The sequence below is a fragment of the Microtus ochrogaster genome, chromosome 8, assembly GCF_000317375.1.
Source record: "Microtus ochrogaster isolate Prairie Vole_2 chromosome 8, MicOch1.0, whole genome shotgun sequence".
Lineage (NCBI taxonomy): Eukaryota > Metazoa > Chordata > Mammalia > Rodentia > Cricetidae > Microtus > Microtus ochrogaster.
Genome location: NC_022015.1, coordinates 57,829,726 through 57,855,316, shown reverse-complemented (window position 1 = coordinate 57,855,316; position 25,591 = coordinate 57,829,726). Strand labels below are relative to the sequence as shown.

Here is a 25,591-nt window from a genome sequence, read left to right as displayed (position 1 = left end):
TTTAAGGAACGCTCTGGCCTGAAGGAGGAGGTCGACACCCTTAGTATGAACAGGTATGTTTGGGGGACAGCTGGTCATTTGAATAACAGACATTAAAACCATACTCAGTATCAGGCTACAAGAGTCTAAGAGAATAGAAGAGTGTACAAATGTTGAGAGCTTCCCAGGGGTCCGTGTCCCAGCAATTCTGGATGTGTAGAACGTGTCTAAGCTTATCCCAACGCTCTCTCAGGCAGTTCAAGGGAGAGTCCTAGGAGAAGCCACCAAATGGTATTGCTTCTGAGCACCCAGATTGTCCAATTACCCAGCTGTGAACCCAGTGATGCCCACCCTTCTTCCTCCATCTCATTACCAAGCAAACCCACCTCCCTGTAACCTCCATTCTCATTTCCTCCCTTTTCATCCACTTTTAGGATGCCATTCTTTTCTGTATAAAACTCAAAGTGCGATGTGAGTGACCAGGTTTCCGGTGAGCCGGAGTGAGTATCCGTTGAGAAGGCCTCAGGTCAGGACCACCTCCAAACATAAAGCCTGGCAGGGAGATTTTGGATTTTCTTCCCCAAGGAGGCAAAAAGCTGAAGAGCCTGTGCCTGCTGAAGGAGAAGCGCCAGATGCTGAGAGTCTTTTCCAGCGCTGAAGTGATCACACAGACAAAATCAAGCAGCGAGTGCTGGGCACCGTCTCTGCCATTCTTTCACTTCCTTGCTAATAAAACCACTCATCTGATGAGCATTTGTTACCTGCTAGCTCATGGTGTTAACCTATGAAGAAAGGTGAGTTATAGTCACCTTTGTAGAAGGTGCTTAGGAACAAGGTCACATCTCTTCAGAGATGCTCATCTTCACAACTCTGAAGGTAGCTGGTACTGGTGCTGAGTAGCAGAGGAATCGTGATGCAGTACTGTATACAGCTACGATTCATTTCTATCTGGGTAAGCCCCCTGCAAATACTATTTAAGAATATGGCAGAAAAGAGCCCACTGGTCTTGGCAGAATTTGAGATGCTCCTAAAGCTTACACAAAATGGGAAGAAAAAAGATGTACTCATCAAAAGAAACTGAGAGGAACCATATGGAGAAAAATATTCTTGTTAGTTACCTTTGAAGTGATACATTTTAGACTCCCATGTAAAGTTTTGACCTCAGAAAAGTCCCTTCTTAAGTATAAATGAGATTTTTTTTTTTAAAAAAAAAAACAGTATCAGTGACTGATGGGTAAGGAGAGTCTGGGCCAGCCATACCTGTGGTGAGAGCAGCTTAAATTTTATTAGCCTATCAAGCCATGAGTTAACATAATATGAAATTTGCTGGATCCCGCTTTTTGTACTACTCATCCAGGAAGGGAAAATGGAAAATTTCCATCTTACACATTTAGTTCCCTTCTTTAATTTGGCAAACACTGACTTTTTCCACTGCATCTCTACCTGAGTGGACTCTTGTCAGCTGGTGTGAGTGCGTGCATGAGCTTGTGTTTTAATAGCTAGGCATACAGTTATTGGTGCTATTAGCTCAACTTATCTGCCAACTGCAGTTCAGATTTGTTTCTGGCTATGGGTACGCGACAGGTACATGGCCCTGACCATTGCTCTCCGCAAGTCTGTAAATGGACCGCTGCTAGATGGCTCAGATTCACACATGTAACAGTCGGGGCATTGGATGGCTGTAGATACACGGCGATGAATGCCTGTTTTGACTTTAGCCTTGAGTCTGCAGCTGTGCAGGATCTGTGCCTTCTGTGCCTCTCTGAGGCATAGCTGCCTTTGCGGGATGCTTTGCTTCCACTTCCCGAAGGCCAGCTCAAGCAGCCAGGCTGCTCCAAGCTACACCGGAGGCCATTACTCCTGCCTCCTCCTCCTCCCTCTCTGCACACTCAGTTGCCTTCATCAACATTGATTCCAAGAGACTGTGGACTTTTTACACGTGTATAATGGCTAATCTTCACTGTTGGTTCCATTTAGAATCAGCCAGGAGGCAAACCTCTTGGTGTGCATTTGAGGGCTTTCCCACAGACATTTAACAGAGGAAGAAAGAGCCACCCTGATGCTGCATGATCCCACGGGCCGGGGTTCTCAGCTGCATCGAAATGAGAAAGTGAGGCGCACAACCTCGTTCATCTCTCTGATTTTCTGTCATGATGGACAATGCCAATACAAACCTCTTGGCTACTTAAGCTGTTTTTGTTACATATTTTGTCACAGCAACAAAAAGAAGCAACTAGTGGGACTTCCAGTGTGCTTGTAATAAGGTCAAGAGAGGATCCCTTTATGTTGGAGGGCAACAATGTTGACAGAACACAGGGGTTCTGGGCCAGGACACCCAGCTGTGTCGGCAATTCTCTCACAGTCATGGCTTTGAGGCAAGAAGAGGTGATCTACTCGAGATCCGTAAGGTTTTCCTCTATCCTAGGTGCAGGCGAAGGCCTTAAGCAACATTTCCCGATCTCCAGAGTTTGCCAAGTCTAATTCTTTCGGTCTCAGTGCTTGGACAGACGAGGTCCACTTGAGCTGGCAGCCGGGCACTGTCTGCTGAGTCAGTTGTCCTGAGTCAGGGGTTGAGATGAATTCAATGTGGGTCTCTGGGAAGAGGGAAGGAAGATGCTGGCTAGGCTGCCGTTCCCACTTCTCTGGCTGGAAGGCTGCCAGGCATGATTCCTAAGGACAGATGATGAGAATTGAAGAATGACATCTGTGAACACCCTCCCTTCCTTTCCCATTGCCTCTCATCCCTCGCCTCTGACCAGTTCAGTTTGGAAGAAGCACCGATCTCATTCTGAGTCACTCCAGAGTTGTGCTGGGAGCATTCCAGAGTCACTGTAACTCTTGGACTGTAAGCTCACTGCCGAGCTCCATTTCTGCTCCTACCCCAAGCGCTGTACCGATTTAGTGGCAAATGTATTCGGAATATTAGAGACTCATGAAAATGTCACCCGAATAAAATGCCATTCCCGCTCCTGTGCTCAAAATAAAGAAGGGAATTTGGGAGAAATTAATGACTCATAACTTCCCCCGCAATCTCATTTCCATGAGTAACTGATTAAAGTAGGGTAAAGTACCACGTATTTTCTCTTGCAGCTTTTGATAGTCCCATCATGTGAGAAGGTCTCAGCAGCTTCCTCAGACCTCGAGGCATCATCTCACCATTCTGGCATCAAAAGTACAGCATTTCAATGTTACCCGAAATGCTGACAAAGTGTTCATTTTTTCCTGTTGGTTTTTATTTTATTTTTTTTACTTTTTCATCCTTTACTCTGGCTTTGCTTCTGCCTGGAGAATGGCATAAGCCTGTGAGGAGCAGAGTTTCCCAGGATGCTTTGCGTTTGAGCAGCTTGCTCTGCTCCTGCAGACTTCATGAGGATGGGTTTTTTATGTGAATGTCAGGCATGTTGCAATAACTAGCCACAATGGAATAATCACTGCAATTTCCAGCATTTGGTTTCTTTGTTTTTGTGATGTTGCTGCATGCTTCATTTTATGAGTATTTTCTTGTCTTATGTGTGGTTGAACCCATCCATTGCCATCCTGGACTTGGGCATTTGTATTTAGAAGGAGATGAAGACCAGAGGGAGAAGCAGGAAATGGACAGTATGACATAGCATAGTGCTTACTGTTTGATTCCCTCACCCTTTAGTTCTGCTGATGGATACCGCGGTGTTTTATAGTCTCTTGTGCCTCCCTCCAAAAAAAAAAAAAAAAGAGGACCTTATTAATAAGGTCCAAGAAAAAGTATTGTGCAAACCAGGGTTCCCCTGGTGATATTGCTTATCATCACAGATTAAGAAGTGGTAACGCTTCTGCTGAAATAAGACACAAAAACTGCCAACGACCTTTTGGGTTTGGTATTCTGGGCTAAATCACTTGTGTCCTTAGGGGCTTCTAACTGACCACAGCATCTATTAAAATTCTACATTTTATTAGAACAGTAGCAGACTAGACTCTAAGGCCGAGAGATATTCGCTGTGTATACCGTATGTGTTTACGTGTGTTTTGGTGTTTGTGTGCGCACAAATCTGTGAATGTATGTGGAAGCCAGAGGTCCATGTAGGTATTTTCCCTGATCCTGTTCTCTGTCTTTTTTTTTTGGAGGGGGGGAGCAGAATATTTCATTGAACCCAGAGCTTACGGATTTGGCTGGACTGGCTGGCCGGTGATTTCCAGTGATCTGCCTGTCCACCCTCACTCCCCCCCCCAACCAGTGCAGGAATTGCAAGTGTGCACCACTATGCTCTGCTTTTTACATAGGTTCTGAGGATCTGAACTCAGATCTCCACACTCCTAAGACAACATTTTACTACGGACTGAGCTATCTCCCAAGCCCCAGACTAGTGAGTGGTCTTCTAAGTGTCTGTGACACCTTGTTCATTTCAGCCACAGAGAGAAATAGACCAAGACTCACTGCACAGAGGCCTAACTGGGGGATGTGGCCTGCAATGAACACATTGCATTCCAAGCTGGAAGTCTTTGCTGTCTGTGGCAATCCGTAGTGCATCCACTAACAGTAGGTCTTTTTTAAAGTGACAGGCTTCTGAGGGGCTCTGATCAAGCCTACCAGTTGAATCACAACTTAGGTGGGGTACAAAGCTGGGGTGCTGAACTCTGAGGAAAATACTACAAGCAACATTTTCGAGGAGGGTGCGTCCACTCCTCCCAGCCTGTCTTCAAGTGAAACCTTGGTTATTCCCTTCTTACCATCCTTTAGCTTCTCTACCCCCTGGAAGATGCCACAGGATCCTCTCTGTATTCCACGGCCAGGTTTGAAATAGTCACCAGCATCCAATCCCACACGTTTGGGTCCCTTTTGCCATCGTTCACTTTTTTGTTTCCATTCCCCCTTTCCCCTTTTTACTACAAGGATTTTCTTTCTTGTTCCTTAGGATCTGACAACGGGTCCTGTAGAAGACTGACATAGTTTTAGGTTTAAAAAGAAAGGCAAATAAATAGGTCCAGAAAGGTGAAGAGTCTCTCTGCGGTTACCACGCTCTGGAGTTTTATGGGAAGGAGCATGTGTGCGAACGAACGTGGAGAGGAAGACACTAGCTGGCCTGGTGACCAGGAGCCCGCCCCCATCCCTCCCCGCCCCCTCCGGCGCTCACACTCAGGAAGCAGCTGGCTGCCGGCCGGCCCGCGGCCGCACACACATCCACACTCCTCGCCCGGCTGCCTCCCTCCCGCCCTCTTCCCCCTTCCCCTCTCCCTGCAGCCGGCGTCCCTACTGCGCCGCCCGGGCAGCCCAGAGCGCGGCGCGCAAGGGCACCGGAGCCAGGGGCCGCGCACCTCGGGGCCGCGGCGGGCCCGGGTCCAGGCTCGCACCGGCGCTCTCCAGCGGGGACCCAGCTCAAACAGCCAGCATCCCGAGCCCGGACCCTGATTCCACGCATCCCCTTGGTCCAGAGCGAGGAAGAGCACCCAGGGCCAGGCACAAAGTCGCCGCTCAACTTTGTAAAGACATGGTTGGAGTGTGTCTGTATGTAGCGGGGACAGCGAGCTGATGCCGAGAGTCGGCCGGCTGCCCTGCCTCCTCCTTCCCGGGCCGCCGCCGTCGCAGCCGCGCGCGCACACGCACGGCCATCGGGCCGCGTTTCCGAGCTCCGGCTCTGGGCTTGGATGCGAGTTTTCATTTCCGAAGGAGGCAGAGCCCGCGTGGAGCGCTGAGGGGCTCAACCCCCACCCACTCGTCGCCAGTGCTGTCACGCTTCGGCTGGCGGGGAAAAGAGACTCGCGCGCCTAGCTTTGTTGTGGAAATCCGGTTACCTGGTAAGTGGATGCCATAGGAACTTTGTTCGGCAGGCGAGAGACGGAGCGAGAAGGCGCTAGAGAGTGTGGGGGCGGTCAGTCGCAGAGATGCAACTCGGGATTAGAAATAGTTTGTGCTCGCCGGGTTGGTGGCGTTCGCGCGGGTTTGAGGACACAGGCACCCCAACTCCCCATACTCAGGGCTTCTAGAGACCTAGGCACACCTTACCGAGGCTGATGGTAATATTCACTTAGCCGTCAGACTGGCTGTCAGTTGCCTAAGAGCGCCCAGTGTACACGGAAAGGAAACCAGCAAGGTGTTGAAGTTTCACTTGTGAGGGAAGAGTCTCTGTGCCTTTTAAAAGAAAATAGAGGTTCCAGAAGGCTACACAGTCAGGGCCAGTTTACCAAGCGCTCCTGCACGGTGCGCGCCATCCCTCGGGGTCATACTTGGGGAAACTTTGGCGAAGCGGGGAGTGATGGAGTGAGCTGAGGTCTTTCGCTCACAGTCGGGACAGTAGTTGTCTTTCCGGCTTCCACGTGTTTGTGGAGCGCCACGAAGGCTGTTTTCCACTTTTGTGTTTCATCCAAGTTGGTGTGCCCATTGTTCAGGAAGGTCCTTGGGTTCCGGGATAGAGCTTCTAGTCCGGAGAGGAGCAGCGATGCGCATCTGCCAAGTTTCAACTATAACCTCCCACGCCACGAAATCGCAGACACATTCAGACGCTAACACCCCCCGCCGGGTTCGTCACCTAGCGTGTACATTTTTTTATGGGCCGGGACAAAAATGTCAGCACTGTTTGGAAAATGTCTCAGTCTTGGGGACTTTGTCCCGCTTCAAGACTCTGGTCCCTATAAATGACCCTGTGTCTATTTTGAAGTCGGCCGGGACCACTTTCTGGAAAGCGTGAGTGAGTTGTTGGCAATCCTAGACACACACCTTGCCCCAAGCGACATTTCCAAGTTACTCACTAGAGCTGACAAGTCACCCAGGGGACGAGGAACTCACCCAAATGTCTGTAAACCTTGGCCTGGGCAAATTTGTCATCCTATGGATGATTCAAGTAGGTACCTGGAGGGAGACACTTTGGGGAAAGGTCGCGCCCTTGGTCTTGGTATGTAATGTGTTTGGGAGGCTACCGTAAAACAACACCTGGTTTCGGGCACTCGCACCATGGTCCGGATGCGGGCAGAGTGCGGGGTACGCGGCGCTGCGCACCCGAGTGCGGCTTCCGGGGCTCCGACCCATGGGTCCCCTCGGTAGGTCCCGGCTTTTTCACAGGCGGCTGGCGGCGGCCTTTCTGCCCCCGACTTACTCAGGACGGGGTTGCACAACAGGAAGCCGGCACGAGTTTGTTTTGTTTTGTTGCGTTCGCTCGCTTGCTGGCTGGCTGACACGCAGCGGGTGAGGGGCGGGGCAGAGCGGGGGCGGCTGGGTGCAGCGAGCACCACTAGGGGCCCTGGCGCCCCCACCTCCGGACCCTCCCCTCACTTACCTCGGGGAAGACCAGGGGACCCAGGACCCCCGCGGGGCAAAGGTGTGTGTGTCTGTGAGTCGTCTGTGGCTCTGTGCCTCTGTGTATGTGTCTGTGTGTTGGGGAGGGTGTTGAAGCCCCCCGGAGGGCTTTCCACCCACTGTTGCGGAACCACACATCTCGGCCCTGCAGCCCCACAGCCAACTAGGCTCCTCTGCCCTGTGTACCTCTCTTCCTGGTTTTTCTTCCCTGAACCCAACTTGGTCCTATGGGATAGAGGGTAGGGGGCCACTTCCGGAATCCTAGGGAGCAATGTCCACAGGATCTATACACTCCAGCAATTGTAACCCTGTTTCTCCCGGAGTGTACCCTTTCCCAATCCTGCAGTCTCTTTCTAGGACAGCAACATCTCTTGAGAATAGGGGTTGGTGGTCCCTGGTGATCCTAGAGTTGGCGAGGAAAGAGAAGTTGCACAGCTCCCCCCAGTGGTCCAATTCCCTTTGGGGACCAGGAGTCCCCAGAGGTAACCATTAAAAAGGCCTAGGGGACCTGGAAATCAAGACTCTGAGACTCAAGGGGTTTTGCCCAAGAACCCCTGCCAGACCTAAGCATCCAGGAAAAACACTGAAGTTTCTCAGTTGAGAGCGGTTCTTGGCCGGAAGGCGAACTCAAGACAAACGCAAAGCCTCTTCTGTCTGCTCTGAAGCTTTGATGAGTCATGCTTTCTGCCTTGGGTGGGAGCCAGGTCGGTTCCCCAAATGTCTCCTTGCCCACTGGACTTCACTTTTTAAACTAAATTAGGAACTTTTTAAATGGTAAAAATGAACTCGTGTTAGTTTAAACCTTACTCCCCGCTTTCTCTCTCTCATTTGCAGTGAGGCTCCACAAAGCAGGTGCACCCTGTAAAAGTTTGCGGGGAAAATAATGAAGGTTGTGCTTGGAAAGACCTGATCTAAAGAGGGAACTGTGTGAGCCCGTATGTTCCCCCCTTTCTCCAGTGAGAACTTCTGACATTTAATTACTTTACTAGAATTTGCCACAGTTCTCAAGACTAGCTCCAGCCCCACTCCCCCTTGAATTGAAGGAGGCATTATCCCCATTCTTATTGGTACTTTGTTTATTCTTTTTCTTCCATGCCAGGAGGACTAGGCCCTTCTTGAGAGTGTGTTAGTTAATTCCTTGTGCTCTGGGATGATTCCCTCTTCCCTTACTCCTCTAAGGTCAGTCTGGGCAGAGTGGCCTTTCTCCAATTCATTGATTCTATTTGGTTTTCCATCAGTTCTCCCAATGCTTCTGCCAAAGACCCACTCAGATTAGCAGAGCTCAGATAACTGGGGTTGGTTGGTTTGCTTGGGAGAAAGTGGTCCTTACTTCAAAAAGTAACTCCGTTTCTTGGATGCGCTCCAGACTCTACCTAGTATGGAATTTTTACCTGGGCAAAAAAGAAGGGGGAGGTTTAAATAAATGGAATTGATGTTTCCTAACAGCCCTAATTTTATGTGGCAGAGGTGTTCACTCTACAGTTTCGGAAGACAGGTCGGTTGTTCACATTACCTTCTTCCTAATCACATTATTTATTTCCTAATAGGCCTGAGGATATTCTGTCTGCATCGTCCTCTCAGGTCATAGTTGCTGGTCATTGGTGTTGGAATGTTAGTGTTTAAATCTCCCAGATTGTAGGAGTTCTTTTGAGGGAGTGAATCCAGGAAGAGGCACCGGAGCACACTCTTATCTTTGGAGAAGTCATTTCCTGTGTTTCTGCAATTATTTTTCTATAGAGGAATTCTATTATAAATAAGGTGTCAATACAGAATTAACCCTTTTGTGTTTGACTGGTCCATAAACTCAGAACTGAAGGGGGAAAAGGCACACGGGTAGTCTTTGTGATAAAAATAGGATGGTATTCTTAGTCAAGGAGCTAGAGACAAAACGACATGAAGACGAGGTGAATTTTTCTAGAAGATGCTGGAGTAAAGAAGTTACCCACTTACTTTAGGCAGAGTTGATACAAAAGCCAGCATTTTTATTGCCGTAAACAAAATATCCATCTGGAAGATCACACCTGTTGGCAGCTTCATAAACAGGACACGCCCAGCAAACTAACATCCCAGGAGCCTTTCTCAGAAGTCCCTCAGTGACTGCCTTCCTATAAGGCGGTGGTTCTCAATTTGTGGGCTGCAACCCCATTTGCGGGTTGCATGTCGGTTATCCTGCATGTCACAGCGTATTTGCATTACGATTCATCACAGTGACAAACTTACAGTTGTGAAGTATCAGTGAAATAATTCTATGGTTGGGGTCACCACAACATGAGGAACTGTATTAAAGGGTCCCAGCGTTGGGAAGATAGAGAATTACTGTTTAAGATAACACTGCCCTCATTTCTAGCTCTCAATGTGAGTTTTCCTGAACAAGTATCTTTATGCAACTGGAATAGTTCTAGCTTTGTTTGATCTGCACACTACTTTATAGTCGGTCAGGTAATTTTGCTTTTCCTTTAAAGGAGATGGTAACAGTTTGGCTTAGAGAAAGTATTTGTGAGCATTACTTAAAATGGTAGAACTAAGGAGAAATGCAAGCGAAGTGGGTCCTACGTCTACCTGTCAGCAGTTCGGTACCTGCGTGCCTTGTGTGACTCCCGGTGAGCAGGAAAAGGGCTGAAGAGTATGCACTGGTAGCACTGGGGTGAGGGTCACCACTCCATAGCAAACATACTGGACTGACCATGGACGTTGTCCACCAGAATGTCAAGGTTTGGGTAGGACTATTGTGTCTGCCCAGAGGATGGGATAGGATTTCTACATTATGTTTTCCTGCTTAGAGAGAGGAAGACAGTAGAATAGGGTAGACTAGACAGCGTACAGCTGTAATTAAATGGATCTACAGGACACAGAGCATGGGGCTCGTTACTGCCCTGTCACGTGTCACTTATACTGTATTTATTCAGATAAGAAATGATAAGGGCAGGCTATAATTATATATCTCACTTGTATTTTCTGCACAATATGATCTGCATCATATGGATAGCATAAATGTAGTAAGTATGTATAAATTAGTATTGAAATGTGAAAAGGACAAATATGTAAATACAGTGTATGATGGTCTCTACATACGAGGGCTGGTTGGATTTCAGATATAAGCTAAAACTCAAAAGAAGTGAGAATTTAGACAAGGAAATGACACATAGGCAGATAGGCACAGCACACCGTAAAATGGCAGGAATTTAAAATGAGAAATGTGGATGGAATAAAACAGTTAACATTTGTTGACTTCTTTAGGTCCTTGTATATGCACTGTCCTGAGAATATGACATATATTTCTTCATTTATTGCTCTGTAATGGCATGGACAGTGCACAATAGTATGGGTGTCCTCATTTGACAGAGACACGGAGACTAACTTGGGCATAGTAAGAAGGACATAAAATGGGCTTGGGGAGGGAGTAAAAATGGGCGGGTAGGTGGTTCATCTGGTAAAACTCTCATAAGTATCAGGACCACGTGAAGAAATAGATGTTTTCTTCACGTTTTCAGCAAGACCCGAGTTCTAACCCTAGAAGCCATGTAAAAATGCTAGACACGTTGGCACATGTGTAACACCAGCACTGGGTGGGGCAGGGGAGGGCAGGCAATGAGGATCTATTCAGTGTAGCTTCGTTGGTTGAGCGCTAGGTCAGTTGTGAGACCTTGTTTCGGAGGAGGTGGAGCGCATCACTGGGGTTAACACCAGAGATTGTCATCTGTTTCCCACGTGTGTGTGCGCATGCACCTTTCCATGTTGATCTGCATACATACAAACTCCATACATAGATGCACACATCAGACACAAACCCAGAAAAAGAAGGAAGGCTGCGAACTCTGGAAGCAGGGTTCACGGCAGCGTGCTAGAGGAAAAGTCCAGTCGTTTTCTGTTTTTGGGAACAAAATCGGGGGATTTGTCTGCAAGGTTTGAAACCTCAGAGGTGCGCCCCGTCGCTGAACACATCCCGGAGATGAAGAAAGTAGTGGGCCATTCTTGTCGGCTGTGATCTCTAGGCCAAGAACATGAAAGGCTGCTCGTTCCTTCAGGGGCAGCAAGCCTCACGGAACTTTAGATGAGGAGATAGGCTGGAGCACAAGATCTGACCTTGTCCCAGGCTCCTTGATAAAGTGACCAGTACTTCTGAACGTCAGTGATTTTTAACAGTTCTGAGCCAGAGCTTCCAAGTTTCGTTTCTAGGCCTGCTGAAGACTGTACACAGAAAACCAAGTAGGGGCCTGGGCTCTGTTTTTATGTGTGAAGAAGTAGATTAATGTTTTCCCAACCTTTTCAGCATGACCAATAGGCTCCACTCCTGTCTGTAACTTGGCTTAGTCACTCACGAAGGTTTAAACAAGATTTTTAATAAATATGTTGTCATGTTGGGTAAAGGCCGAGTCATTGTTGTGGACGTTCATACTTCTTCCCTGATGTCAGGGGACAGAATTAACTTGTATAAAACTTCTGTCTACCAACGATTAAAAATACCTAACAGTGGCTACTTTTGAGTCACCGTGGCCAAGGAGAGAAATCATTCAGTCCACGTGTGGCAGAGCTTGACTCTTGGGTCTGGACGATCAGTTTTGCTTCTAGAATCTTCTATAGGTAGCTGTCTCTTACCCCTTTGAGAAAGTTGTGATTTTTAACCTTAAAATAGCCATTCCTGTGGACGGAGTGGTAGGTTATACAAACCGAGGGACCAGGAGCCATCTTTCTGTCTAGGCATAGTTCCCTTCGCCTGTGCCTCTTTGTGTGAGGATGGGTTTTCCTGTTTTCTCTACAAAGAATATTCTCCAGTCAGTTTCCACCGCTTTTCCAGGTTTGGAAGAAGAAGGCTTTGTGTCTCAAATGATGGCCACATGGGACTCAGTCCCAGTGGTGCAGGTAATTAATGCAGGGGTGACGTCATAGGGGATGAATTCATCTGTTCAGTTTTAGATTCCTCATCTCAGGATCTAATGGTTAACTCATATTAAGACCATGTTTCAAAAAAAAAAAAAACCCCAAAACAGCTCACTCTTCTAAAAAAAAAAAACTGAGTTTGTTAATATATAGCTATTGCATATTTTGGTTTTTAATCAGGGTGTGACTTCATTCTTGGGATTAATGTCTACACTCTGCAACTGGGAAGATCTAAAAATAATAATTATTGCTATTATTAATTTATAGGTATGGGTGTTTTGTGTGCATGTATGTCTGTTTACCACATGCATGCCTGATGTCTGGAAGGCAAGATAGGGTTTTTTTTTATTTGACCCCTTGGCACTGAGTTACAGACAGCTGTGAGCTGGCATGTGGATGATGGGAACTGGACCCTGGAACTCTGAAGAGGAACCAGTGTTCATAACCTTCGCACTGACCCATCAGACTCCATTTTTGGTTGTTTTGATGCTGATGCTATTGGTCGCTCAGTTGTTACTTTTCAGCACAAATGATCAATTCCTCTATGTTGAGAGGTGATAGATAGCAGTGGTTGAAATATAGCCTTATGTTGTTTGACCTTAAAAAAAAATAAAGCTGAAGCAAAGGCAGGAAGATCTCTGAGTTCAAGGCTAGTCTGGTCTGCAAAGGGAGTTCCAGGTCAGCTAGGGCTACCTGGAGAATACCTGTCTTAAGAAAACAGACAAAGAAACAAACGAAAAACCCAAACCAAACCAGACAAAAACTTTAAGTATCAAGCTTTCAAGTATTTTCTACATTGTATACCATTTTGTATTTCTTTTTACTTTGATTGTTTAAATCTGGCTGTACCCACAGCTGCTGTTTGTAGGTGTTTGTACCAGCAAAGAGTCCAAATGATTTTTGAACACCAGGTTTTGTTTCGTTTTGACCCACCATAAGTTATAGTGTTTATCCAAAACACACTGTGTGCATACAGATGGGTACACCTGCAAAGAGGTGAAACAGAACAGTTCTTGACTATTACTCTTGATGTACTCTGATAGCTTCAAATATATTGCAGTCTGTTCTATTTATTTATATATAAAAAAAATTTCCCTGTTGACTAACTGATACCATAGGCCATCAGGAGATTGCTGCCCAGTTTGTAAAGCACTGCTTTGGAATGAGTATCTTGGTAACTGTAGGCTTAAGAACTCAGCGTATTTCTACCTGTGCTGTGCCAACGCATCGCCAGCCCATGACTGCCTGTCCGAGCATCCCTGTACATGTCGAAGGTTTTTGGTTTCAACTTCATCCTAATTTGATGATTAATAATCTAATTATGATTATGATTATTTTTTGGACTGACTGGCCATTCTTTGTAGGGTCACAGCTCTCTAGACCTTTCTGTACTGACTGACTAGTTAATGACTGAGACAAAGTGACGGCAAATTTCTCAATAATTATTGCTGAAACCAGTGACACTGGGTAAGGCAGGAGACCGCGAGAGGCCTGTGGATGCACGCAGGTGTGGAAGATGCTTTCTGGGGGCAGAGGTGCTGCCTGGCTTCACTGCTGGTCTCCAACGGGGTCTCTCTGAAGGTTCGGATTTTCTTACCAGGCATCTGGTCTGTAGTCATTGTCTTCAGAGCCACTGCCTGGATCTTCAGAAGGTTGCTTCTGACCGTCAGACTGACTGACTAGGATGGGCTTCTGAACTAGATGGTTCGCCCACCTCCTCTTCTTCCACTCTTAGGCTTTGGCCATGCTCATGCCCCACATTGTAAACATCATAGCTACAGACTTCGATATAAAATGTACTGTCGGTTATTTTATTCCATTTGCATAAAAATTAATCTTCATTCTAGAGACAGTTTATAAATATAAAATTTAGAATAGTTATGATATATTGATCATGGGTTAGTTCAGAGTTCGGAATAGTTACAATATGTTGATCGTTAGTTTGTTTAGAGTTTGGATCATGGGTTCTGCTGAAGAGAGGCCCTAATGCAGGCTATAGTGTCTTTTGTGAGTGGTCTTTGGAAGACTAGGGTAGAACGCTTCCTGGGAACACTCATTTGTCTCATTAATTAGTGGTAAAGTGAGATCCCTGATTTCATCTTACCAGAGAGTGTGTTGTTTAACATCGGTATATACAGATATTCAACATAAATGTGGTAATATTCTTACAGTCTTCATTTGGCCTTGAGAGTACTTGAGTGAAAAGATTTATACGCTTCTTTGAGTTTCTGCTCTGCAACTCAAATGTGAGTTTCTTCTTGTGAAACTTTTGTGACTCTGTTGGTTTCCGTGCATACAGTTAGGAACTCGTACAAACAACTATGTCTTGCTGTGGGTCCATTCATCGTAATAGAGGACATACCTGTTTTGGCCCGGAGAAATGATACTGTCCACGGCCCGTGTAGTTCCTCCGTAATATCCTCCCATGTCAGGGAGCCGTGTTTGCCCTCTCCTCTTGTTGAAATTGCCGACAAGAATCACTCTGATTTATTGGTGACATCTAATATAGCTGTGTTTATATTGTTGCCAATAAAATGACTTACATGATTGGTTTTTGTTTATACAGTCTTTACGGAGGAGTCAGTCACCTGTGTTAGAACAAGGTACATTCTGCTTATTAAAATGAACTCTTGGGATATAAGAACATTCAGCTCTACCTGTCCTTGATTAAATTGCAAAAATCTGCTTCACACTGCAGTAGTGCATGAGAATACCTTATATTACCCATCAATAGGTTTTTCATTTCTATATTCTTCTGGCTACGAAAAGCAGTAACAGGAGAAGCCCAGGAGAATAGCGTGGGCCTATTAAATGATGAAGGCAGTGAAGCTGAAATGACAGAGCTTAATGAAATTATACAATCATTAACCCAAAAGGAGAGAATGAAAAGAGTAGCATGTCATAGATGGCTTACGTGTGGATGCACACGCGCGTGCACGTGGTACACACACAGTGCACACACACATTTGCTTATATGCATATATATATAAATTATCATATTCAGGATCAGTTTGCTTCCTGATCGTTATTTGTGCTTTATTAATAGGATTTTTTTGGTGTGTGTGTGTGTGTGTGTGTGTGTGTGTGTGTGCAGGGTAAGAAATGCTCTCAGCATAAGGAATGGAAAATGTAACAAAGGCTAAATGTAGCCTAAGGAAATGAAATGATGTATGAAAATTAATAATTAACTGGCTCATCAGATGAATTATGACTCTCGATGAGTCTATTAATGGTATTTACTAAGAAAGGGCCTTTGGCTGTAAATAGGCATTATAGAACTCGTTTCTGGAATTCTCTTGAGAGGATGAGTTAACATTGCTTGCGTTTGTCTAATCTCTCTTAATCTGTGAGGAGCAGTGTCTGGAGCCCTGCGAAGGAGACTGAGGCACGATTTTGAATTTTGATCAAAGTTGATGCTTTTCCAGAGAAAGAGTGGGATTATTAAAATGGTTTTTCTACCTTAAGTTTCCATTTCCTCTCTGACCTGAATTACAGCAGTGTTTTAAGAGTTTGAAAGTGGTCAGAAGGAAAGATTTAGTAACTCATTAGCAGAGTGAACATTTTCATTGTGAGACCCAATGGGGTATAAAAATCTAAGTTTGGCAGAACGTCATATATGAAAATCCTGAACATGATATTTCTGTATGCTCTTTGTCTTTCTCCTTAAAAATTCTTTGTTCTTTTTTTTTTGGTAGTCTTGAGTAGAATGTTTGAGCCTAAGATGGAGGAGAAGCTTGTGAAAATTTTTAAATAAAAAGAGTGGACTGGCAAGATGGCCCAGAGGTTAGAAGCCCAGGCTGCTCTTGCAGAGGACCTAGGTTCGTTTCCCAGCACCCACATGGCAGCTCACAACTGCTGATAATCTCCAGTTTCAGGGGATCTGACCTCTTTTGAGATCTGTGGGCACCAGTCAGGCTAATGGTGCAAACACAACACTAACAAATACAAAATATAAGTAAATGCATCTTTTTTTTTAAAGTTTCAGTAAAATTTTCCTGGTAAAATGTATTACCCAGGGATTTGATTTTCCTAGCAGAATCTAAATTTTGGGCTGCATCCCTTTGTTTTTGGTTAGTGCTGTCTTTGTGCATGGTGTTAGGGAAGGCCCGGCCCTCCCAACAGTCTTTAATTGGGTTGGTAGAGAGGGCTACTGTTTTAGTTCTATGTCTACACAGTTCCTCTGGCTTTAATTCATAAAGAAATAGGTTTGTTATAGTAATTTGTTATTGTAGAATGTGAATGTTTTTTAAAGTAGTACTTCTTATCTAAAAACAGACTATCTTATTAGGAAAAACAGACTATCAAAAGACCCTAGTGATTGTGTTTGCCTTCCCAGGCTTTTAGTGTTGAAGAACCGAGTCCGGGGAGCTTGTGACTTAGGTCTTGGCTCCTTGACTTCTTCAGAGCTTCTCACTGATGTTTGAACATAGGTCTTTCCTAAAGTCAAGTGGTTTACTTCTTCTTTCTTATCCAGTGGGCTTGAAATGATATTGTGATCAATGACTTTGCTCAGAAGTATAGAAAACGTTACACTGTGAGTAAACCAAATTGATTTTCTAGCTCCTAGCATTGAATGCTCCAAAGATTTGTTGACATAATTCATGTGAAAACTTTAATTTTAGGCATGTTTCCCCGTATAGTTTCTTTATTTCTTTTCATCTTACACCCCCCACCCCACTATGTCTTTTCTTTTTTTTCCAATCTCATGGGTGGTTTTGCTTAACTTAAATGCTTGTTTGCCTAATTTTTTTTTCTATATTAATCATGTCATTTTTGGGGGGCTTCTTTTTTTCTCAGATATAAAAGTTAAGTATATTTTGTTCTTTCTTATTTAAACCTATTTCAAAGAGGAGTGCCATTTATAAAAAATAAGGCAAAATAAATATTCATGCACGACATATCGGTATGATATTAATTAAGCCTGATGCTTGATTCTGCTGTTGCTCCCTCACCTTCCCTTCTTGCAGATCTTGATGGCCACGCCCAATGCTGGCATTCTTAGTGATGCGCTTCTGACCCAGACTTTGAGGAGAACTGCTTTATATGCTGCTGGGGCAAAAATGACTCTTCTTTACTTTTTTTTAAACAAAACAAAATAAAACAGAAATGAGCACAGTCAACAGATCTGCAGACACTTGCCACTTGGACATGGTTTAACCGACTCCAGTCATTTTGGACCATTCTTCATTTTTAAAAATTGGCCAATATGGCATATTTATTTGCTTTTTTTCCCTTTTTGGTAGCTACTGAATAATGCTTCCTCTGAAAGTACAGAGTGCTTAGAAAGCACTATTTTATGAATGAGCGGAGAGTGGATAATGTGTTTGATTCTTGCTCAAGATCAAAGGGAGTGGTTGGTAGGGAATACAGTGTAGCTCCACGTGCACACGATAGATGTGCACACAACAGATGTGCACACAACAGACAATATGCAGGGAGTTTTCCAGAGTCAAAGAAGAACTGACTTAAGACCAGTTGAGTAGCAAGCTCTATTCTTACTGTTTCATGAAGAAATTCAGTCATGCAGGTTTGGATAACAGGACCTGTAGTGGCAGGGGAAGTGGGAGTGGCAGATATATGACAGAGAGAGTTCTGGGTGTCTCTTAGGGGTGGCAAAGCTACTGTCATCAAAGGGTGGGTTTCTTGGCAATGCAGAGAAGTAAAGAGCACATTCTGATCTTACATTTGAATCACAAAGTGCCTCAGCGTAGGCACGCGTGGTAAATTTCATGGAAAGCACGGAGAACATCTGAGTATATTTTATTTCCTAAAATGGTGAAATAAAACAATGTCCTTGAAGAAGTTTTCATTCCTCGGTAGCCTTCCCACAATGATTGGTGCCTCCATTTCTCTTGGATCTTTTGGTGTTGAGTTGAAAATATTTGTTCAAGACTTCAGGTGGATCCCACAGCATAAAAAAAACCCCGACTTTTTTTTTTTCCTGTTGAGGACATATGGATATTATTGACTTGTTCTCAGTCTTCATTTCCTGTGTTTGTTCAGCGGTGGCTACTCCTGTGACTATCTTGTCTCTGTAAAAGATACATAGTGGCTGTTTCAGACATTTTCAGTAGAGAGGCACCATGGTGTCTCTTGGCTACTTCTTACACCTACTTTAAAGAGTGAATGGTTGGGGAGTGGGGAGAGCCTTCCTTAGTGATTTACCCTAAGGAGTGTTGATGGCATTACATGCAAGTAAAGAGTAGCATTCTGTGGACACATTTGTATTTTTTTTTTCTGCTTTCATCGTAGGATCGTTAACACTATGTATATACGTATACAGTAGGCTTTCTGTGAACATACTGGCACCCCACCTTTTAGGTTCCTTGTCTGCGCTTTCCAGGAGGTCTTGTTTATAACTCTCTACTTTCCCAGACCCTCACACGGAAGGTGGAGTATTGTAACATTGAGTCTGTTTCTAGCTTCATAATTCAGGGTCAATATGGATCAAAGGTTTTGATGCTGCTGTAAGTATTTCAGCATAAGGAATGACAAAAACTAAAATCCCCAGGCTTAGAAATTCTGACTTTCTGCAAACCTGGACACTATGAAAATATTCCTCTTAGGATGAACGTCATATTGGCTTTGTATTTGCTGACTGGGGACATCAGAAATTGAGTCTCTCAGTCCCCAAAGGCTGGTGTTCTGGGTTTCCAAAGACTCTGTGGGGAAAATGAAGTGTAAGGTCCTTTGGGAATAGAATGAGTTACCTCGTGGGAGCAGTCCTCATAGGACTGATGGTAGCTGCTGAGAGAGGACCATGTTGAGGAGGGCACCGTGGTAAACAGGACGATTCGGTGACCCATATACTACAAGCTTCCCATGAATGCAGAAATAGAAAGTCTTTGTCAGGGATCTGTGTGTTTTATGATCATGTTCTACGAGAGAGGCCAGTTTGCTTACTGTGTTTCTTTTTGTCTTGGTATGAATGTTATACAAGCTGAAAAATTGCTGTGTCTTATTTTCAGTTCTGCCTTTCCCAATGCCTGTATTTGTTTTTGTTTTAAACAGACTTATCACCTATCCCATGGATACATTACTTGACTTACCCTGAAAGGATCAGTAGCGCCATTGGATACTGACCATCTTGGCCTTAGGGCTTTCAGGATGAATGGAAGGTCATGTGGCATGAGTCTCCATCGGCCATCAAGAAACCCACAGGGGCCTGGGTTGCTCAGTGGTCAATATACTCCTCCCATCAGAGCCCACTCGGGCACTCCGGGCCCCTCATCCTGTGCCAGCCTACCCAGCCCCGCTATTGGAAGTCCTGCTAACAGCCTCCACCTCAGGATGTCCTCTGGAGCAGGGATGGCTGCTCAGAGCAACATGGCCCTGAGCCCCATCCACCTGCCCGCCCTGAGCCCCAGGAGACAGTTACTCACCAATGGGAAGCCTCAGTTTCCCGTCACTCAGGCCCGTGGCTTGGCCGCATCACTTACTGTAAAGCCCAAACAGCAAGAATTTGGAGACCTCTTTTCTCCGAATCCCGAGAAAGGTAGGATTGTCATTTTGAAATCTTTTAAAAACAGGATAATTTTATCTCCCCTATGTCTTTTCACTGCCAGCGAGTTCTATAGAAAATATGTGTAAGTTAACGTCAGAGTCAAAGTTCACAGTCTCATGTTTGCTAAGGGGCTGGCTGTGTAGTTGTGTGTGAATGCTAGGCACAAGTGTGTGACCCCTCAGAATGTGAAGCGGAGAGGCAGGTAAAGAAGAAGGTTCAGCTTCAAAGGGAAATAGGGCAGGAGGTGGTGGCAGGAGGGCAGGAGCAAGGCGATGAAGTCTGTCTTCTGCATACACGTGGCTCTGTCTTGGCTTCTGGGAGTAGAGGGGTGGATTCTCTCAGCCCTGGAGGACCGAGCTGAACCAGAACCTGTGCTGGTGTTAGAAGTACTAGAAGAAAAGCTGTGCTTGGAAGGGAAGGCTTAAAAGGGAGACACTGTAATAACCAGTAATAAGAGGAATAAGTTAATATAAATAAGAAAATTAAGAGTGAAATCAACAGAGGGAATCAAGTTGGAATAACGCACAACACACTCCCCTTTATACTGGGGCTTGAAACCATGGCCTTTACAATAACAAACTAGGCAACTGCTCCACTGATGGACCCTGTCCCCACCAAGAATAATAAACATGTATTTAAAATTTGTGAGGGACTAGAAAATTTGGATAATTTGAAATACACTGTGTGCTTTTAACTCAGTATTAATTGGGTTGCCATATATTTCAAATTAAAGAGTAGTTGTTGAGGACTAATAAAGTATTTGAAAGATATTTTCTCCAGCAACTGGGGTGGACTTAATGAATTTATGTTGCAGATGGTGTGCGTGTTTAGGCTAGGAAGAAAAAGAGCCTGTATCCTACGTAGCTACAGCTTTTTATGTAAAATAGCACTCTGTATATTCCTTAAGGTACTTTACCACTTAGTAGTAAATGTTTGTATTTAAAATGCTTATCTTGTTCAATAGATTTACCGGCAGGCTTCTGAACAGCCACTTATGCTTTTAATTAATGTGAATAATGATTTATAACAGACCTGTAGCCAAAGGATTGTTTGTCTTGGTGTCTGTGTATTTTGGTGTAAGATGTATGGTGTCTATGGTGTTTGGTGTAAATGAAGAGATTTTTTTAAAAATCCAAAAAAAACCCCACCACAACAGGAAACATAAATGTAGCTTTTATATTGGTCTTACACTTTATTATCTATTTTTGTACTTAAATTATATTTAGTCTTAGTTTCTCTTTGGAGTTGTTTGCTCTCCTAGAGGTACTGGTATTTAAGTTCAGCTAAAGTTTTCCTGGGGCCTCTTTCCAGACTAGTCTGTCACTGTTAGGCCCCATGCAGCTGAGAACTGTGTCTTCCTTCCAATTGCCTCTGTTGGGTTTTAGAGGCATTGCCCTAGCGACACCTCTCAGCTCGTCTTGACTAGCGAGCTACAGCTTGCTTTTATAGGCACCCGTGTTTCTCCGTGTGACCTCCAGTGCTAATGGTGATATTATTACCAATCTGCATCTCTCATGTCACGTATGTGTCAGGCAGCATGTGGGGCTGCTTTCCAACATGGACTCAGAGATGGCTTGCACCATCTTGGGATGTGGGTTGTGCTTACTTAACTGATGAAGGTCCAAAAAGAACAAGCACTTTGGGGACACTAAGAAAGAGCTCAGGAATGGTACTTTGATAGACGTCAGGAATGGTACTTTGATAGACGTCATCATTATAATCCTGCTTGAAATGCACTTCAGGAAGTTAGGTGGAGTGAGTCTGAGTGTGTCGTCATGGCCAGGATACCTTGTAATGCATGTCGAGCAAGTACTGCCTCCCAGTTCTTCCCCGGAGGCTTGCTGGCTCTGTTAGTAGACAGTGCCTGGCTTCCTGTCAACATGCTTGATGCATGAGTTCTCACAGATAAGAAGCTGGGGACAATCTAAAATTATTCCTCTCATCCTTGCATCTTGGATAGTATTATGGTCTCAGTGAGGCCAGAGTAGTTGAATTGTTCCTTCTAGAGTAGTGGAATTGTCCCTTACTGATCTTGTCAGAATTCATAAATCAAGTCAACAGCCAATGGTGTGGGCTTGTTTGTACTCCTTCTGATCATTTGCTCAACAAATAATCATCGGACATAGATTGTGGGGGAACCATTGTTCTGGAAGACTTGCTAGTAAAATGTAGTCCTCGCCTTAAAATTTGTGTCTAAGGGCCAGCACGTTCCAGACTCAGGAAGAGCCAGTATTTCACTGTGAGTCCAAAGGCAAGGAGAAGGAACCAATGTCCAGTTCAAAAGCAACCATGCCGAAAAGGGTTGCCTGTCATGTAGAGAAAGGGTCAACCTTTTGCTCGGTTCAGGCCTGATTGGATGCAGTCTCTCATCACTAAAGAAGGGCAGTCCCCTTCCTTAGTCTGCTGGTGTAAATGTTAATCTCATCCAGAAACGCCCAACGCGAACACCAAGAATAATGTCTCACCAAACGTGTGAGCACCTTGTAGTTCAGGTAAAGTCACACAAAGTGACCACAGTGGAATCTCATTGCTTTGGAACAGTGTAGAGTTTACACAGTAATAAAAAGAGCACTTTCTGAGTCCTGAGAACGATTGTACTAATTCTTGGGACTGCATCCAGAGAATTTAAGTCTTTGAGCATGTTACAGAGGAACACTGGTGTGAAGTGTAGGTTTGACAGTGTTATTTATTTATTCATTTTTTGATTAAGGATTACATCCCAATAACCTGGGAACAAGGTAACGGTGGCTTCAGCATCCTATGGTGTGGGTTTCAAATGGTACCTCGAGGTCATCGGGGTATCACTGAACTTTAAAAGGCCTAGGATGCTTTAAATTTTGAAGGAATCAGAGAGATGCACCACATTCTTTGCTCACCAGGCAAACTTCATGCTAGCAGAGAGGATGAGCGCTTTCCACAGTCAGTTTCATTACATTCCTTTTGGTGACCTCAGTGAAGCCGCGATCTCAGGGAAAGCAACCCCCTTTTTATTCCTTTTCCTGAAAGCAGTTTCCACCGTAGCCAGAAGGTAGCTGTGCAAGTGTCCATCACGAGATGAGCATGTGGACACAATGTGGTAATGCGTGTGTACTGCACTTGAAAAGGGAGGACATTCTAGCACACTCCATGACAGATAAGCCTTGAGTAAGCTGTGTAGAATGAACTATACCAGCTTCAAACACATGCATTTTGTGAGTCCTCTTGTATAAGGATGTGGAGTAGTCAAGTTTGTAGAGACAGTGGTTGCTAAGAGCTTGGGGCAACAGGAGTGAGAAGCTCGTACTCAGTCGGTACGAAGATCTGGCTGAGGTGAGAAAGTTCTGGAGTTTTGTGGGTAGCTTACTTTTCAGTTTCTAAAGTTATTTAATTGTTCAACATTTGGGGTTTTCTTGGAGAGAGTCTCAGAGACTGACCAGGCACTCACTTTAAGCCTAGGCCAGCCTTGCAGCCCTCGTCTCTGCCTTCTGAGTGCTGAGATCCCTGGCGTTGAGTCACCACGCCGGGCGTTCTCATTACAGTTTTAGCCAAGAAGTAGATGTGAACAGGCAGTGAGCATGCTGGGATCTGCCTCCTTCTAAGGTTTGGGGAGCGGTAGGGTATACTATGGGAGCGCCTTTCCCTCCTAAAATTATAAATCAATTAGGTATGTTATTTTTTTTCCTTTTAATTTATGAATATTACTCTTTAAAGCCGCTAATAAGTTGCTAGTACATAAATGCGGTGAAGTGTTAACACCCAGCTCCTCAATCGACGTCTGTTAGGTGTTTCTCTGGGCCCGAGGGCCCCATAAAAACAGAGACACTCGGTTGGCTACATCTTCGAGTGCCCGGAACCTGTTATAAGGCCATTTTTCTTAGGGGTCAGTGTTGGCTGTGCAGCTCTCTACTGCTGGGCCTGGGACCATGCAGTGTTCCTCTTGGCTGCACAGTGGCTGCCTCAGTCCAGCTCTGACCAGAGTCTGCCTCTGAGAAGAGGGAGGAAGGATAAAAGGCAGAAAGAGAAAAGGATCATTTCTCTCAATTTTGTACTTTTTAAACAGTCTCCTGAGGGCCTCAGCCAGTCATTCCACTTAAATTAGAAAGCTCTTTAATAAAATACTTCGCTCTCTTTTTTTTTTTCCGAGACAGGGTTTCTCTGTAGCTTTGGAGACTGTACTAGAAATAGCTCTTTAGACCAGGCTGGCCTCGAACTCATAGAGATCCGCCTGCCTCTGCCTCCCAAGTGCTGGGATTAAAGGTGTGCGCCACCACTGCCTGGCAATAAACTACTTATTAAAAAGAAAAAAATCATTGTTTGGTCTCAAGTGTTTCAGTCTTTTTTTTCCTTTACATTAAAAATAACTAGTTTATTATTATTATTATTTAAGACAAGATTTTACTACATAGCCTTGGAAGGCTTGGAACTCAGTATAGACATGCCTTGAACTTAAGTGATCCCCCTGCCTCAGCATACCAAAGTGCTGAGTTTACAGACCTGTGCCACTATACCTAGATTAATAGATTTGACTTTGCAGCATTTTATCACATTGATCCTTTTCAAGTACTTTGAACCACTTCAAAATGTGACAGACACTGTGACATTTTGTCTTTAAATTGTCATTCTTCATGTATATACACAAATGCATGCTCATAGCCAAGGAAGTCAGGCAACAGTATCACTTACATATAATTCTATCTTAATATGCATTCCATAATCAAATTAATTCTGCATTATTTTATATTTTATTCATAAATTACCTCTCTTACCACTTACAATCCAATTGCCCTTTCTAGTTGCTTTTGATTTAGACAGTTCTTATCAATTTGAATGTGTTGCCTACGGCTATCACAGTACTGCAGGCTTCTTTTTTAGTCTCCCCCAGTCCCCCCACCCCTAATGCGTCTGCCTTTGTGTCAGGTTTGTGTGTTGTGCCTCATTGCTTGGGCTGGTTCGGCTGACCAGTTCTTCCCGATCTGATTCAGATTAGAGCCCCCTCCCATCTCACTGCAGCCGATCTGGCTGAAATGGTGGGCCTATCTATGCCCCTCTTCTTGCTCCGGGCCCATTTTAACTTGGGGGTGACTGATGTAAAACTTCGCCAGGCATCTGGTTCTGACTTCAGATATTAATGTTTTATCGTCCATACGTTCCCCTTAAATAAGACATCTCGATGGTACGTGTCTAATCAGCCCATGCCTAACATAACTGTGGTCTTGGGCAGTTGGTATCTTTTAATTTTCGGGATGCTGTGACTCATCATAGCCTTCAAGGCATGAAGGTCAACTTGCCATGTAGCTGGATTTTTTTACTCAAGTATCATTTATCCCCATGTAAACCTTCTGTAGCATATTAATCAGTGGCCCCAGGACATTAATACAAGCAGTACCAATCATGCAAATGCTGTGATTCTCATACCCAGACCCCCATGGGCTTATTTTCCATGCTTGTTAGACGTACAACCCAAATTATACTGTAAAAAAGCTATCTCAGCGAAACCCCCCCCCATCTCAAAAATAAGGTGGAGAAAGATTAGGGGAAGATGCCCCATGTTAATCTCTGGACTCTACACCCGTGTGCACACCTCCCGTGTGGGTGCCCCCCCCAATTAAAAAGACGACTATGGAGCAGGTGATTTTGTCACCTACAGTATTACCTCAGGAAACATGAGGTGCTCTTTGTGAATGTGATGTCATCAGATCGCTGCATTGCAGGCACGTTTCCCGTCAACGTTAGTCAATGATGTCACCCTCATTAGCCTCTCATAGCTGACCTCTGGTCAGTGTCTGAGCCAGGTTCTCTTTGTGGAGCGCAATGGTGTTTTCCCGATTTTTGTCAGTCCTTGTGTGGCTGTTAGCTGGTGTTGGACTTTCAGACATACAGCGAGAAAACACTTGATTATGCTGGGTGTGAGGGGCGGGACTTGTTTCAGCTCACAGCTCACCGACTTCGGTCTGTCATAGTGAAGCATCTTGGTCACGTCTGCACGA

General features: G+C 44.8%; 1 protein-coding gene across 2 annotated transcripts in view; it reads left to right on the top strand.

The window, feature by feature from the left end:
- Positions 1-5,674: 5,674 nt before the first annotated feature.
- The window catches only part of Glis3 (GLIS family zinc finger 3), a 422,638-nt gene continuing 402,721 nt past the window's right edge, over positions 5,675-25,591 (top strand). The window contains exons 1-2 of one of the 2 annotated variants that reach the window (XM_005352104.3): positions 5,675-5,748; positions 19,133-19,616. In XM_005352104.3, the coding sequence (XP_005352161.1) occupies positions 19,229-19,616 (388 nt within the window). In that variant the 5' untranslated portion in view covers positions 5,675-5,748; positions 19,133-19,228. Of the gene's footprint in view, positions 5,749-19,132; positions 19,617-25,591 lie in introns of those variants that run through there. The other variant, XM_026781690.1, reaches the window with a different exon arrangement.